Source organism: Protobothrops mucrosquamatus, unplaced genomic scaffold (assembly GCF_001527695.2).
Source record: "Protobothrops mucrosquamatus isolate PMUCROS unplaced genomic scaffold, P.Mucros_1.0 scaffold7293, whole genome shotgun sequence".
NCBI lineage: Eukaryota > Metazoa > Chordata > Lepidosauria > Squamata > Viperidae > Protobothrops > Protobothrops mucrosquamatus.
In genome coordinates, this window is record NW_015393095.1 from 1 (window position 1) to 15,705 (window position 15,705).

The 15,705-nt window shown below is 36.6% G+C and overlaps 1 protein-coding gene across 1 annotated transcript; it reads right to left on the reverse strand.

Moving 5' to 3' along the window:
- Nucleotides 1–87: 87 nt before the first annotated feature.
- On the reverse strand, nucleotides 88–15,606 carry LOC107300512 (rho GTPase-activating protein 42-like; the record flags this gene model as incomplete). The annotated part of the gene is made up of 8 exons (XM_015829835.1): nucleotides 15,552–15,606; nucleotides 13,982–14,056; nucleotides 10,789–10,873; nucleotides 8,885–8,943; nucleotides 7,855–7,960; nucleotides 3,907–4,066; nucleotides 1,757–1,901; nucleotides 88–468 (listed from the first exon to the last, which is right to left on the reverse strand). Coding segments are annotated over exons 2-8 (952 nt in total), but the record flags the coding sequence as incomplete, so codon positions are not given.
- Between the last annotated feature and the right edge of the window lie 99 nt (nucleotides 15,607–15,705).

Genomic DNA, 15,705 nt, shown 5'->3' on the forward strand with positions numbered 1-15,705 from the left:
ATTTCTCGATTTGCAATGTTGAAATAGATACACACAAACCATTAAATAACCTATTGACAGTAAAGCAATGGATCATTCAAAAATTACCTTCTGCAGAAGGGATAGACCTTAAAGATAAAGCTGATGATCTTTTCATTCCAGAGAGACTATACAATCCTCTTTTGGCTGGGTCTCCTGGTGAAGTCACATTGTCTGGTCCGGTAACAGATGTGACACTTTGACAGTCAGATTCCACATCTGTTTTTGCTGCATCCTCCTTTGAGGAGGATTCAGGACTTGTGGTCCAAAGCCCAGAATTTTTTGGTCCATTGGATGATGGCGATGACGCAATCCATGGAACAACCCCTGTTTTTTCCCTGGATTGAGAAGATGCAGGTTTGGTAGTGCTGTTCTGTTCAGAAGAGTGAGAGGACAGTGATTCTATGCTGCCCATTGGAGTGCTGTCTGGGCTGCTACTGTATGAATCACCTGGAAGGTGGAAAGGTTAAGAGAAGTGGATGAAAACAATAAATGGCATTTCTCAAATTTAGCCAGCATTGATGATGTTACTTAGCTTGCTAATGAAACGTCTGTAAGAAAATCAGCAAGCTCAGAGAGCACCAAGGACCCCACATTTCTCAAATTTCTTTGCTTTCCCCTGGGAGGAAAACAACACTACCTGCTATTAACTAATATGCACAGAAATGCAATATGATCTCAATTGACTTTACCAGAACAATATTTACTTCATGATTCTGCACAAGTGTAGCAAAACCCATACAGATTAATGATGGCATGAGAATGCATGAATCTGAACATCTTGAGTGTGACTGTATGAGAAAATGGCTTATGGCTATATGGTATGTAAGAGCTGTGGTGGCGCAGTGGTTAGAATGCAGTATTGCAGGCTAACTCTGCCCACAGCCAGGAATTCAATCCTGACCAGCTCAAGGTTGACTCAGCCTTCCATCCTTCCAAGGTTCGTAAAATGAGGACCCTAATTGTCGGAGGCAATGTGCTGATTTTGTAAACCACTTAGAAAGGGCAGTAAAGCACTATGAAGCAGTATATAAATCTAAGTGCTAGTACTAGTATTCCATGCCAGATGAAGGTCCCAAGAAGACGTCTTCATGGAGCTTTCAATAGTCAATTGAACGGCTCTAGACAAGCATCAGAATATTTGAAGTCCTATTTTGTAAATGAAACCACTGGAATTTGATGTCACAAATGGCTAAAAGAAACATTTGCCCTTCACATACTAGTGTGATTAATTGCTCTTGAACACTCATTTTACATTTATATATATTGGGGTTTTTCCAGCATGAAGCTCAGAGCAATACAAATAAACTTCCAGGAAGTATTTTAGTCAGATAATCACTAAATCTAAAATTGCATCATGTGCCTTTGTACCATACCCTATGATCCCTCCTATATCTTTGGTTGAGTCAGGAGAGGAAGAAAGAAAGATCCTCTTTGTGTACAATTAAGACAGCTAATTCTGCCTCAGCATATCTAGATTTTGTTGGGGGAAAAGGTTATAAACATACAATGAAACAAAGGAACAAGAAATATATAAATGTTCCAATATATATGCTATATAAATATTTTAAATAAATAAGAAAAGCCCAAATGAAAAAGTGCAGATAGGTGCACTGTGAATAGCCCAAAATGCTCAGTAGAGAAGCACCCCTTGTGCTCAGAGCAACACAATTATTACCACCCATTTATAACCAACTGTGAGAAATCAGACAGTGCTAACAGAAACAAATGCACTTACTATCTGGATCTGCTAGACATGGAGTATATCGTCCTTTAGGCTTGCGAGGACCTGTGGAGAGACAGATTGCTCTTGTCCTTCTTGAGCTTGATCTGGATTGAGGCTTTCCAAGAGGAATATTGGGATCTGGGGCTGTGTGGAATATCTATCAATAAAGGCAAACATACATATTGTTGAGAATCTTTGGGAATACCTGCATTTGCTTAGGCAGAGAGATTGAGTCATCTGTTTCCAGTAGAAGTTTTTTCTGTACAATTTGAGTATCACATTAAATTCTTCAAAATAATTTAATAATTACAGAATAACAGAGTTGGAAGGGACCAACCCCCTGCTCAGGCAAGAAACCCTATATCATTTTAGACAAATGGTTGACCAATCTCTTCTTAAAAACCTCTAGAGTTCGAGCATCCACAATTTCTGGAGGCAAGCTGTTCCAGTGATAGTTTGTTCTCACTGTCAGGAAATTTCTCCTTTGTTCTAGGTTGATTTTCTCCTTGATTAGTTTCCATCCATTGCTTCTTGTCCTGGTGCTTTCCAGAATAAATTGACCCCTTCTTCTTTGTGGCAATCCTTAGATATTGGAACACTGCTATCATATTCCCCCTTGTCTTTCTTTTCATTAAACTAGATATACCCAATTCCTGTTTTAGTCTCCAATCCCCTAATCATCTTAATTGCTCTTTTGCTCTTTCTAGAGTCTCAACATCTTTTTTACATTGCGGTGACCAAAACTTGATGCAATATTCTAATATTACATAAGACAATACACAGCATCCTATTGTCTTCATAGGTTGAGGCTTCCCTTTCCCAAACTCATATAGAATTTGGGGAAATATCGGAATGTAAGAATGTGAAGAAAGCTACTCTACATTATTAACTGAAGGAATTCCTCTACGTTGCAGACACTTACAATTCTGAACAATTTGAAGAGATTCTAACTTTTGGTACACATAGTGATTCTGATATTACCCTGTTTATTCCAGATCAATCCAGATTATTTCTTCTTTTTCAGAATATACTGGCGGTAAAAACTGCTTCTTAGCAAAATTAATACATATTTTATAATGAGCATCTTTTATTTACTATGTCACAGAATGTGGCATCACCTAGCTCAGGGGTAGGCAACCTTGGCTCTTTTATGACTCGTGGACTTCAACTCCCAGAATTCTTGAGCCAGCCAGCCCCTGACCTAGCTGATCTTGGCTGATTTTTTAAAAGTAGGGTCACTGATGACAGAGTAAGAAAGGGCCTAAAAATCTTCTAGTCCAACCCTTCGCTTAGTCCTGAATCCTGTGGAACAAGTACTCAAACTGTGTCCTACAGAATCCTAGGAGACCTTAATAGGTTCCATTAGAGATTAAGGGGTGAAAAACGTTCATTTGAATGCAGTCAACTTTCTTCCACTAAAGCTTTGCCTAGAATTTTTCTTAACTAATAGTTTCCATAATCTGAAAGATGTTGAAAACCTCTATATTAGAGCATTTCTGAAAGATGATTCTCAACCCTTTGATCAGATAATCTAGTGCAGTGTTTCTCAATCTTGGTAGCTTGAAGATGTGTGGACTTCAACTTCTAAAATTCCCTACCAGTCATGCTGGTTGGGGAATTCTGGGAGTTGAAGTCCACATATCTTCAAGCAGCCAAGGTTCAGAAGCACTGATCTAGTGAGCGAAAACTTATTATGTCATGGGATAGCCCATTAAATTGTCTGATACAGTCTGGAAGTTTCTTCCAATAATTGGTATCTACTCCTTTGTTATACTTTTAACCTACTGCTTCTTGTCCTGCTATCTGGGACCACAAAGAATTCATTTACTCCCTCTTCTGTGTGACAGCTCTTCAGATATTTGAGGACTGTCGTCATAGCTACTTTTTGTTATCTCTTCAATAGGCTGAACATTCATAGAGATTTTCTCCTTTCTTCCTTTCACTTGCTGTTCAAATAGGAGCTATGAGTATAGGAAGATTCCCAAGTTGCAGGTTACTTCCAGGAAATGCTATGCTGCTGTTGACTGAATAAACCATTCAATTTATTCACTATTGATTAAAAAACCCAAGACATTTATATTCCTACAGTTATTAAAGTAATATAATGTTGAATTTCATATTTTTTTTAACCATAGATTTCAGTAAAACTCATGACATTCTACCTTCTCATAATGCTCAATGAGAATCTCAACCACAATATTCTGAAACTTGATGTTCATCATAGCGGCCACTGTTTCCTCCTGGGCTCTCATCAACGTGGGACCAAAAATAACTCCAAGATTGGAGACTGTCATGAGATTCTGCTGACTATGTAACGACACCCTGAAAATAAGCAATTAAAATAATAGTAGAATTTAGATATCATGCACTAGCATTTCATTTCCATTCAATATAACTGGACATTGCATTTATGTCTATATTAAGTAAAAGGTGTAATTTATTTTGATAACATTCTTTGGAAAGACAGAAACTATTTGCTCTTTGGTGAGGAATATACTGTTGTAGGAATTTTGGAAACAGGCTTTCCTATTTAATAATTTAAATATTTAAATGATTTAAACATTCTACATATTTTAAGCAGAGCTTCAAATATTTAATAGACTTTGTTAATTCCAGTTTTCCTCCCAAGCTATTTTCTCATGGAATAAAATTTCTACTGATTAACACAAATACTAAGCAATGCATCCCATGTACACTGCCTCTAAAAAACAGGTTTCTTCCCAATAAATATAAATCCAATATAACCCTTTATTTTATATGTGAAAGGGAAACTCTTTTTAACTTTTTTTTTCCTAGAAAAAAGAATCACAAACAAATGTAGCTGGCAGGGCTTAGCTGAAATTAGAATATATAAATACCATTTTTCCAAAATGCTAATGGACATCTATTCAATTTATTGCCACCAACGGTTTACCTAATTCAAATCAATTCACACAAGCCAGTTCCAAACACCAAAACTTTGTAACATGATCACAGGAAAAGTCACGCCTATCCAGAAATTTATAAAAAATTTGTTTTAGACTATAGGTTGTCCTTGACTTATGACCGATCACTTAGCAACTGTTTAAAGTTACAATGGATCCAGAAAAAGCTACTTATGACCTGGATTTGAAGTTCCAACAACCGACTCCCCCTGGTCATGTGGCAGCATTGTGGGTGCTGGCCCGCATTTACCGCCACTTGCAGTGCCCTGCAATCACTTGACCATGATTTATGATGTTTTTGCTGGAAACCAGTACTTATTTCCAGTTTCTGGGGAAAAAAAATCCTCATAGCGAATAATAGATTCACTTAACTAGTGTGGTATTTGCATAAAAAAGGTAATAAAATTGGGTCTGGTCAAGAGGTAACCTGCTTTATGACTGTCATGATTTACAACCAAAATTGTGGGCTCAATTACAATGGTATGTCAAGGCTTATCTATATGGTTCAACATGAAGCTTCTAATCTTATTGGATTATTCATTCACAGCTCTACTTCATCTTAGGATGCAATACCTGGCCCACTTTCTCAAAATTACTCATTCTTTGATATGGCACTTTCTTGAAAACATACAGATGGTCAATTTGTAACATGTCCCCAGTAAATGGTACTTATGGATTTAGCAAATGAAAGGATAAGATAGGAAATCCTTTACATCAACCCCCCCAACCAGATGATTTGCAGATATCTTGTTCATATAAAAATTGCATGTTATATTTGTGTAAAAAAGTCTTCCCGGTTCAGTTGTGTCAAATTCTAGGGCACAGTACGCATCTCTGTTTCTTGGCCATGGGAACCAGCATTGTCCAAAGACGCTTCTGTGGTCATGTGGCCAGCATGGCTATATGCCAAAGGCACACAGAATGCTGTTACCTTCCCACCGAAGTGGTGCCTATTAGTCTACTCTCATTTGCATGCTTTCAAACTGCTAGGTGGCCAGGAGCTGAGGCAAGGAATGGGAGCTCACCCTGTCACATGGGACTTGGGTCTCGAACCCGAGCTGTCACCTTTCTAGCTGAGCAGCTCAATGTCTTTAACCACAGAGCCACTGAGCCCCCCACCCTTTATAGGTGTAATCTGGCATATGTTGAGGCACCAACCCCCAGGCTGCAACCCAGTACCAGGCTGCAGCCGGTTTGGAACTGGGCTATGGAAGTGGCAGGCGAGCACGTGAGGGTACAACTCCATTTGTGCGAGTGGTGTGTGTGTATGCTTCCATTTGTGCAAATGGAGCTGCATACACACTTGCCTGCCACTCGCACGAAACCATCCTCTCCACCCCACCAGTCCGCAAAGGATTTAGTTAAGGAGCTCCTAAATTAACCCTAAATCCCTAAATTAAGGAGGCTCTTTTCATTACTGAGAGTTGTATGTGTGGATGCATCCTATATTTATATATTTATTTCTTCTCTGGAACATTTGTCACCTGGACTCATTGTGGAATTCATATCTCAGAGTAAGTTGTCCTACACATTGGACACACTTGATGCAGGGTGCTGTTCTTGGTGATAATCACCAAGAACAGCACATATGAAAGAGATAATCTCCTTCATATTAAAGCAGTTCCAAATTTCATAAGCTAACCCTATTACATATTACTGAATACAATATTTAAAGTTGGAATAGTTTATTGCTTCATATTGTTTAAAGCAGACACATAACTTTGTATGCAGCTAGAATGCCTTATAAAGATTTTCATATCTTGACTAATAAAAGAATATTGAGTAAGTAAAGTTAAAACAGAAGTAAAACAGATGTCAGTTTCCATATTACTGTAATTTATTATCTTAACAAGAAAAGCTTAGGCTACCTTGGTGACAAATTGAATCTTTTAGATAACAAAAGTGAGGCTGATATTGCCTTGACAAATAATAACTGGACATAAATTTTTGAAATGGGAATTAAGGTTTAGTTTCTTGAAGAAATTTTAGAAAATAGCTTTTTCATAACACTAATGAGATAGAAATGTTATTGTAATAGTTTGATTTTGGGATAATGAATATAAATAGGCTGAAATAATAAGAGAATGAAATTTATGTCATTACATTAAAGAAAATATCCATTTCCTGAAAGTCTACTTTTATTGTGCTATATTTCCGGATAAAATATTGTCAATCTTTTATATTTTTTGTATTTTTATGTGACAGCATGGGCAAATTTTCAATAGATAAAATACTAGATCTGCTTAGTAATTCTTTGATCAACAAACGACACCTGAAAGTCATACTGTGAGCTTTTCCTAGTCCTGGTTTAGCACCTTAACCACCACACCAAAGTAACCCTGATAGTTTCAGTTGCATCTTTTATTGTATTTGGCTGCCAGAGATCAAAAATACATAGTCATGGGAAGAGAAATGGAATGTGTGAATCCAATGACTGGATATCATTGCTTATTGCTGAAAATTTTTGATGAACACATGTTAACCACACAAACATTTATATAGAGTTAAATGTAGGGACTGTTAATTGAAATCCATTTGAGAGTTAATCTAAGACAGAACTGACTTCCTTATGTTCCATTATTTCATTCCACCAAGAAATGGTTATAAACATCAAAGGCAGATCCATATCCAGATGTTCTTTAAGTAACGTTTTTGAAAAGCTAAAACACACAAACACACATACACAAGAATTTTCAAACAAATAGCAATGTGTCCACCTAAATAGCAACAGGAACAAGAGACATAACTGGCATCTTAAGTTAGAGTTTTTTCAGATATATATGAAAAGATGAATGGTCAGTCAGCCTGGAGTAACCTTCTACAAAATAATTCTTTGCCAGAAAAGAAATATGTAAACAGATCATGGAATGGATGCTACTTCGCATTGGGAACCTCCCGGAGGTGCTAATTAATAAATACATTTCCAGTCATGAATACTTATAACCAGTGCTTTTTTTCTAAAAAAAAAAAAAAAGGTGCTGGAATTCACACACGTCATACAACTCGCCTTGCCTACCCTACAAGGTTCCATCAAAAAAAGATGCCGGAACTCCATTCTGGGCGTTCTATGAGATAAAAAGCCCTGCTTATAACTGTTGTTTTGGGATATGATTTAAGGCAGCAGCACTAAAATTCCTCTCTTTCCTCCTATGATTATAAACAACCCACATAAAAAGCAATTATTACTTGACCAAATGCTTTATCAGGATGTCCAACATCTCCCGGTTTTTCTCTGGCAACTTGTGGACAAGTGCATGGACGGCTTCCACTCTGTAATTCTGGTCATCAGACTCTGTTAAAAAGATAGTAACAAGAATAACAACCCAATGAGGTCTCCTGTACTAAGTGATTTCAAACAGAAGCTAGGTCCTGTCTGAGATGTTCTAGCTAGTGGATCCTATGCTGAGGAAGGCATTGATTAAGATGATCTTTAAGATTCCTTCCAATTCTAAGAATCTATATAAATCTCTGCTACTTCAATCATCATCACTACATCACATGCTACTTATTGTCAGTAACAAAAATGAAATGCGTGGTGGCCCAGTGGTTAGAATGCAGTATTGCAGGCTAATTCTCCCGACTACCAGGGTCAAGGTTGACTCAGCCTTCCATCTGTCCAAGGTCGGTAAAATGAGGACCCAGATTGTTGGGGGCAATATGCTGACTCTGTAAACTGCTTAGAGAGGGCTGTAAAGCCCTGTGAAGCGGTATATAAGTCTAAGTGCTATTGCTATTGCTAAAGATTTCTTTAAACAAACAGAAACTGACAAAGGATGTCACCAGACGTCTAAGCACTACTGATTTTTCACCACACAGAAATGCATGAGGCCCTCCACAAATAGAAAGTTATGAAATAGAAATGGATAAAATAGTCATATGAATATCAAAAGCTACCAGCAGGAAGGGGACAAAAGAAGGCATGATTAGCAAATGGGACATATAGATGAAAATGCTGAACTCACCTCCCACTCCCATTTTTGTTATGCTGCAGCCTGATTCTACAGTTGTTGAAATTATTTTTTTTCTCATTAATCTATACTCAGTAGCCCATAATAACAAAGTGAAAACAGCATAACAAAATTGAAGGTCTGAATACTTTGAATGCAGTGTGTGTGTGTATGTATACCTACATCTATAAAGAAACCTGAATTCTTAATATGTATATTATATATAGTTTGTCCCGACACCAGGATTATCATTCATTTTTTTCACTTACTAACAGCAATGATGAAATCCTTGTGTAACTTGAAAGTCATGAGTGGCTCTGCAAGACACCTGAGGAAAAAAATTAGTGATTGAAAGAGGCTGAATGTAGTATTTTGAAGATATTCACATTTAATTCCAAAGCAGACATTAGCCTTAGTTCCATTCTAAACTCGCATGCATGGCTGTGAGTTATGGATAGTACTACTGAAGCCTTAAATAGTCACACAGCTAGAAGGAGAGATCTATATAAATAAAAATGTACATGTTCGTTTGTTCAAAATCTTAAATCTCCGAAAGTTCTTCACCGATTGCTTTGAAATTTTGACACAACGTTGCATTCGAATACCCGCGTGTTTTTATATACCTATATTATATAGATGTCACACCTGTGACAGGTAAAAACATGTTTTTGAAAAACAGCGCCATCTGTTGGACGTAAAAGCAACACACGCTACGATTTTACCATTCCATTTCAATGTTTCCGATTTACGATCCATTTATGATTTCCAAATTTCCAATTTTACGATTCCATTTCAATGTTTCCAATTGCATTGTTAAATTGAATTTTCATAGATTTCGATTTATTTTCATTTTGATTTAATTATTTCGTGTGACATTGCGTTGGAATTGATGCACAGACAATGGAACAACAAAAAATATTGTATACCCACAAGCATTGTGAAATTAAACATATTAGAAACGTGCGCTTTCTCTTTTCTTTCTTTTCCATTTAACCAGACTGAGCCACAGCAACGCGTGGCCGGGTACAACTAGTGATAAATAAAAGCTTCCTGCAGCCTTCTTCAAGCTGGTGACCTCCAGATGAGTTGGACTACAGCTTTGCTCTTTCCCAGCTGTATGTTCTCAAAGGTAAAGACCTTCTCATATCAAGTTTGGCTCCTTGAGACCATGTAATTTTCCTGGCCACAGCACAGTAGTGATATATTATTGCCATTTTTAGGTTGTTTTTAGCCTACAGATCTGGGATTTCTAGTGATTTCTCATCAAGTCCTAAATGGGTTTGATTGCTTTGCTTGTTTAGAGACTAATGAACATTAGTTTGATGCTACAAGGGGCTATCTTCTATGATTTCATTGAATTATGGGAAGAAGAAGGAAGTTTAAGATTCCAAAGGTACAACTTCCCTAACTAAATTCAGTCTGCCTCCTTATTTTTGATAACCTTTAGTAATTTTTCCTTTGATTAGAGTTAAACTTCTAAGGATGTTTAAATTAAAGAGAAGTACTTAAGAGTCAAACCCTCAGGTGATCCTATCAAAAATACTGCTCCAATCAGCAGTTATTACAAAAAAACTGTAGAAGTAATTCTGATAGCTATGCAACCTCAAATCCTTTTAAGTTTGTTCTAATAGTCCCTCTAAATGTCTGAGCTCTTAACAACTTTTCCAGTACATTTACAGTCAAATTTGATAGGACTCTACACTCCAATATTTGGAGGGCTCACTTAAGTGAAATCAATATTAGGTTGTCTAGAATGCAAGACAATGCATTCAAGACTAATCTGCTTTCTGAATAAATATATACCTTCATTTTTTTTCATTCCTTGACAATGCAACTTCCTACATTACTGGATTTATTAAACAAATGAGATACTTGTACTTGTTTTATGTGAGTCTAATAGCCAATTAGTGAACCATGCTGTGCAGTTTTGATCAAATAAATTAACTAGTTAAAGAAATTTACTGCCCAGTGTTGTAAGCATTAGATATCAACTAGGAAAAGCTCAATTTAAAATGGAAACATTCACAATACACTGAAAATAAGACAACTATATCAATGGCTATGAACACCGTACTATGCTCTCTACATTACAGTAGAGTTTGAAGAGTATAAGCCAGAGATACTGACAAGCACTTGCCCTAAGACATTGGAATTTTGCATGACTTATGCTTACCTGAGGTAGTTCTTTAGCCCACTTGTTATAGTTTTATTGTCCCAAATTTCCAAATCAATGTCCATATCAGGAGGAGATTTAGGCGCTATTAAAAGAGAGAGCAGTTGGATGAATCCATTTCCCAATGGAACTTTAGACACCACTACTAGGAGTGTCATCACTTGAAGCCTTGAAAGTTGTACATATTCAAATATTCAGTACTTGGGTAAAAGTAGCTCAATATTAAAAGTTTATATGATTGGGAACAAGTAGTTTAATTGACAAACTATATGCAATTTTGCTCCAACACAGTTTAACTACTGGTATGGATTATTTCATCCTTCAAAAGAAGGAAATCAAAGTCATAATAATATCTGGGATACAACACAATGGGGCAGCATCTCACCCACAGATGGCTCTTAGTGCTCATCAGAAACTTTCTTGGGATTCTGAAGATCTGAGCACTATTTGCAGATTGACAGGAAGTGATCTGATCATGATAAAGAATAGGTAATAATGTCCTCCATATCTGGATCTTATTCCATGGACTCTGAAGTGAAGGCCAGATCAACATACTATCTTTCATGAGTATGAGGAAGATAATTTGGGACATGCCCATGAACTGCTTCTGACCTTGGACCTGGAGCATGGAAATTGAACCTCAGCACAAGAAGCCCAGTGACAAGGTCAAGGAACTCTTTGAGGGCTGATGCCAAACATCAAGGTAGTTTATACACCAGAAGCAACTCCAGTCTGATACACCTATCTCTAGGACAGTGATGCTAGATACTGACGAGGTACCAGAAATAAACTTTGAACAATCTTCCTGCTTGCCCCTGGTATGGTGGCTAATGGAGGACCCAAAACTAGGAGGATTCATCTCTGACAAGGGAATATCTCCTTGGATATTTGGCTGCAGACTTGAATGCCTGGTCTATTGAGTGTACATGATGAAATGTGAGGAAGTATGGAAGGGAAGAGAGTGTAGGGAAGAGAAGGGCTTGCTGCACCTTGAGGGGGTCAATGAGGATGTGCCCATTCATTACAAGAACACTGGTGGTTTTATAGCTCAAAAAAGGGGACTAAGGGAACATTCATGTGTGGCATAGATAACATGGATAGAAATCCCCCCACCCTTTACAATATTACAACTCAAGGTCAGCTACTGAAACCAGATGCAGGGAGTTACTGAATTATTGAATCATGAGAAAAACTGGGTATAAACTGTGGAATTTGCTGCCAGCTGTTATAATGAATGGTCATCAATTTAAATCTTTAGGAAGAGTTCATGGAAGATCAGGCTGTCAACAGCTATTAACAGTGTTGGTCATTTATTATTTTTTAAATAGTAAGCAGAATGCATTAAAAATTGATTCCTGGGAAACAAAGAGTGAATGAGGGTTTTGCTCTCCAGTCCAACTTCCCATTTCCACCCAGTTGGCCATTGCGGGATACAAAATGATGGACCAGATGAGCTACAGCCTAATCTGGCAAGGCTTTTATGTTCCTTCTCTATTGCCAAGCTACAGCTGCTAGCAGTGTCACTGGCAATTCATTCATTCTCTGCCACTGTTTGATTATCTTGCATAAATACCAAAATGTTCCAGCATTTCAAAAGACTAAAAATTTGTGCTTGGTTTTAAATTTGATTACTGAATAACTCTCATTTTTATTGGAAGTTTAAGGAAGCATCTTAGAAGTTACAATAATCTGAAATAAATAGTTCCTCAATAATTTCCTGAAATATATCTGGCAACAACAGAAATTTAATTGCTCATAATCTCCAAAATATTTCTCAAAACTAGGGACCAAAATGATAATCAAAACAAGAATTTTGCCACTAGATATGGTAACATATACTAAGCGAAATACAATCTGTCCAACATAATCTAGAAAGACTGATTAATGTAATTTTATGAAAGAATGCCATATATGAATTATTTTACAACCAATTTTGATGACTTTCCAAAATGAAAAGGAATTTTATAAAGGATTCCAAACTGACTCATGTATTTAAAACCTGAGGTTCTCTTCCATATAGGAGGGCTATTTTATATAAGTTTTATTTTGCATAATAATAATGCAGTTCCTTTAATTATAAATGTTGTGGAAATAGAACTCTGTTCTTTTTTATTAGGATGTCATATTGTGCTTAGATTTCAGCTTAACATTACAAATCTTATATATATAGTCTCAAAGTATACTATTGTCTAGACTCTAGGGTGTTTTTATATTATTTTATGCATAAAATTTCATCAAAATAATGCTGAACTAAATTTGGGGAAAAAATAAAATTGGAAAAGAAGCAAGAAACAGTATTTTAAGGTTTCAGCATTTACGAATAATGCAATTACCCTAGCAAATTGATAAGCTCGTTTGTAAATTTAATGCTAATCATTTAGCAATTGAAGAATTTAACTGAATTAAATTTCTCATCTGATTCCAAGATGGTCATAATTTATTTCAGCCAGCTTTCTTGGAGGCAAATGGATAATACAAGGAAAGGGCTTTAATTTTTTTCTGCACGTTTCATCCAACTGGCAATATTTTCACATGCAAATGGGAAATGGTAGTCAGCAATCAAGATGCATATTTGGAAGAATTAATATTTAACCATTAAAACAGTTAGATGGGTTTTTCCCTCTTGAATTCCTTCTTTCACAGGAACATTCCAATAAGCAGGGCTGTTGGATAAATACAAGCTTATTTTGCTTATATATTCAAGTAGATTCTGTTTGAACACACAATAAAATACTGAAGTACAATGAACATCTAACATCATGAGGGGGGACATGATAGCAGTGTTCCAATATCTCAGGGGCTGCCATAAAGAAGAGGGAGTCAAGCTATTTTCCAAAGCGCCTGGAGGCAGGACAAGAAGCAACGGGTGGAAACTAATCAAGGAGAGAAGCAACCTAGAACTAAGGAGAAACTTCCTGACAGTGAGAACAATTAACCAGTGGAACCTGCCTCTAGAAGCGGTGAATGCTCCAACACTGGAAGTTTTTAAGAAGACACTGGACAGCCATTTGTCCGAAATGGTATAGGGTTTCCTGCCTGGGCAGGGGGTTGGACTAGATGACCTCCAAGGTCCCTTCCAACTTTACTATTATTATTATTATTATTATTATTATTATTATTATTATTATTATTATTATTATTATTATTATTATTATTATTATTATTATTATTATTATTATTATTATATTCTTACAGAAGACGGTGTTCATCAGCTTCTGCACTTTGGAGTTCACACCCCCTATCCGGTACAATCCCAAGATTGTAATACCTTCAAAGATAAATGAGAATACAATGTAGTTAGACTTTATCCATTATGAATGCTTCAACACCACTTATTGACAGTCTTGTCACCTTGCCACTGTTGTGATTCATGGTTATTGCATTCACAAATCCATAGGGCCTGAGTGCATTTGTGGGGCACATTCCACCCCACCCCCCACTTTCACAAGTAAGCCCATCACTCTTTGCAACCTGGTCACATGACAAAAGAGCCCCTGTTTAGAATAGGAACGAGAAGGCCAGTGAAGTATGATGGTCTCAAGTTCTCAGCAATCTGGAGTCAATCAGTTTTTGAGTCCAATCTCCCTCTCAAGGTTATCACTGGGATAAAATTAATATAGGAGGAGGAGGAACTGAGGAATAATGCAATAACAATGTCATAGGTATTGCTGCCAACCACACAAAAGAAAAATTCTGCAATGTCTGACACAGATATTTGAAATAATTCATTTGCACATGGCACCTATCCTGTCATTCCCACCAGAGATAAGACTGGCCCCATCCTTGTTAACTTTCTGGAAGTCCTCAAAATGTAGCTATCTCAGCAGGCTTGTGGATTTCAGGGAAATTTATGCTGCCTATCTCCTTTATAAAGCAGTTTACGGATTATAAATGGAGAAATGGTGAGATGGTTACATTGTATATAACATCAAAGATGCTCTATCCTGGTCTTTATTAAGAATAGTAATAATGATCTCTTTTATTGTGGAATGATGTGTAATGTTTCTTAAAGATGTTTATTTATATGCCACACAGAGTCACGTTCATAAGATGGGTGGCTATGTAAAATGATTGAATTAATAAATCAATACAATGAACCAGAAATGTACAAGCAGGGTTTAATGGATTGAAAAGCCAGTCTTGTATAGCATTGCACAGTTTAATGTCTTCTTGGAATCATGTTTAAATCAGTCAACTAAGATAAGTTGAGTGAAGAGACTTCAAGCACAAAGAAAGTGCTTAGTAATGACATCACTGAACATCACTGAAGACCAAAGGCCTAAATTTTTAGATTAATTTAGGGTTTTACTGAGTGATCCCCCTGATAAACAGCAGCCTAATGTTTTTGAGAGAGGGCATTGCAAAGGTGAAATATAAATTATGCATTGCTTTCATTAAATAGGAATAACAAGTATAGAGAACTACAGCCCAACATTTTATTTAAAAGTTTCCCACCTGCCCAAAAAAAAAAAAAAAAAAAAAAAGAGGTAAACTGGTGGTTGGTAGTTAATATCATGGGTACAATTAGTATTTTGCAATAAGTTACACCCACAAGTGCAGACACTTTGAAAATAGTCGAATCTGCAATCCCCTCAAGGCAACCATTTTGTTTGAACTGAGAACTTGTTCTCAAAGTTTTACATGTGCTCAGCAGGCCCCAAAGGGTAAGGATTCATTAATTTAATTGCAGTGTTAATTAATTAGTTATTTAATTGTTTGGTTTAATTGCAATGGTTTTATTAGATCAACCCTTTAATACATACCTCTTGTTTCCACTGCATGAATGCATTTTCTTACAAAATTAAAGCCAGCTTCATTTAGGAATGCTATCAAAAGAAAAGACTAAAAATTACATGTCATTATTCATCAGGCAAACCAGAAAGCCAAATTCACTGCTATCAAAATCACTAAACTCCT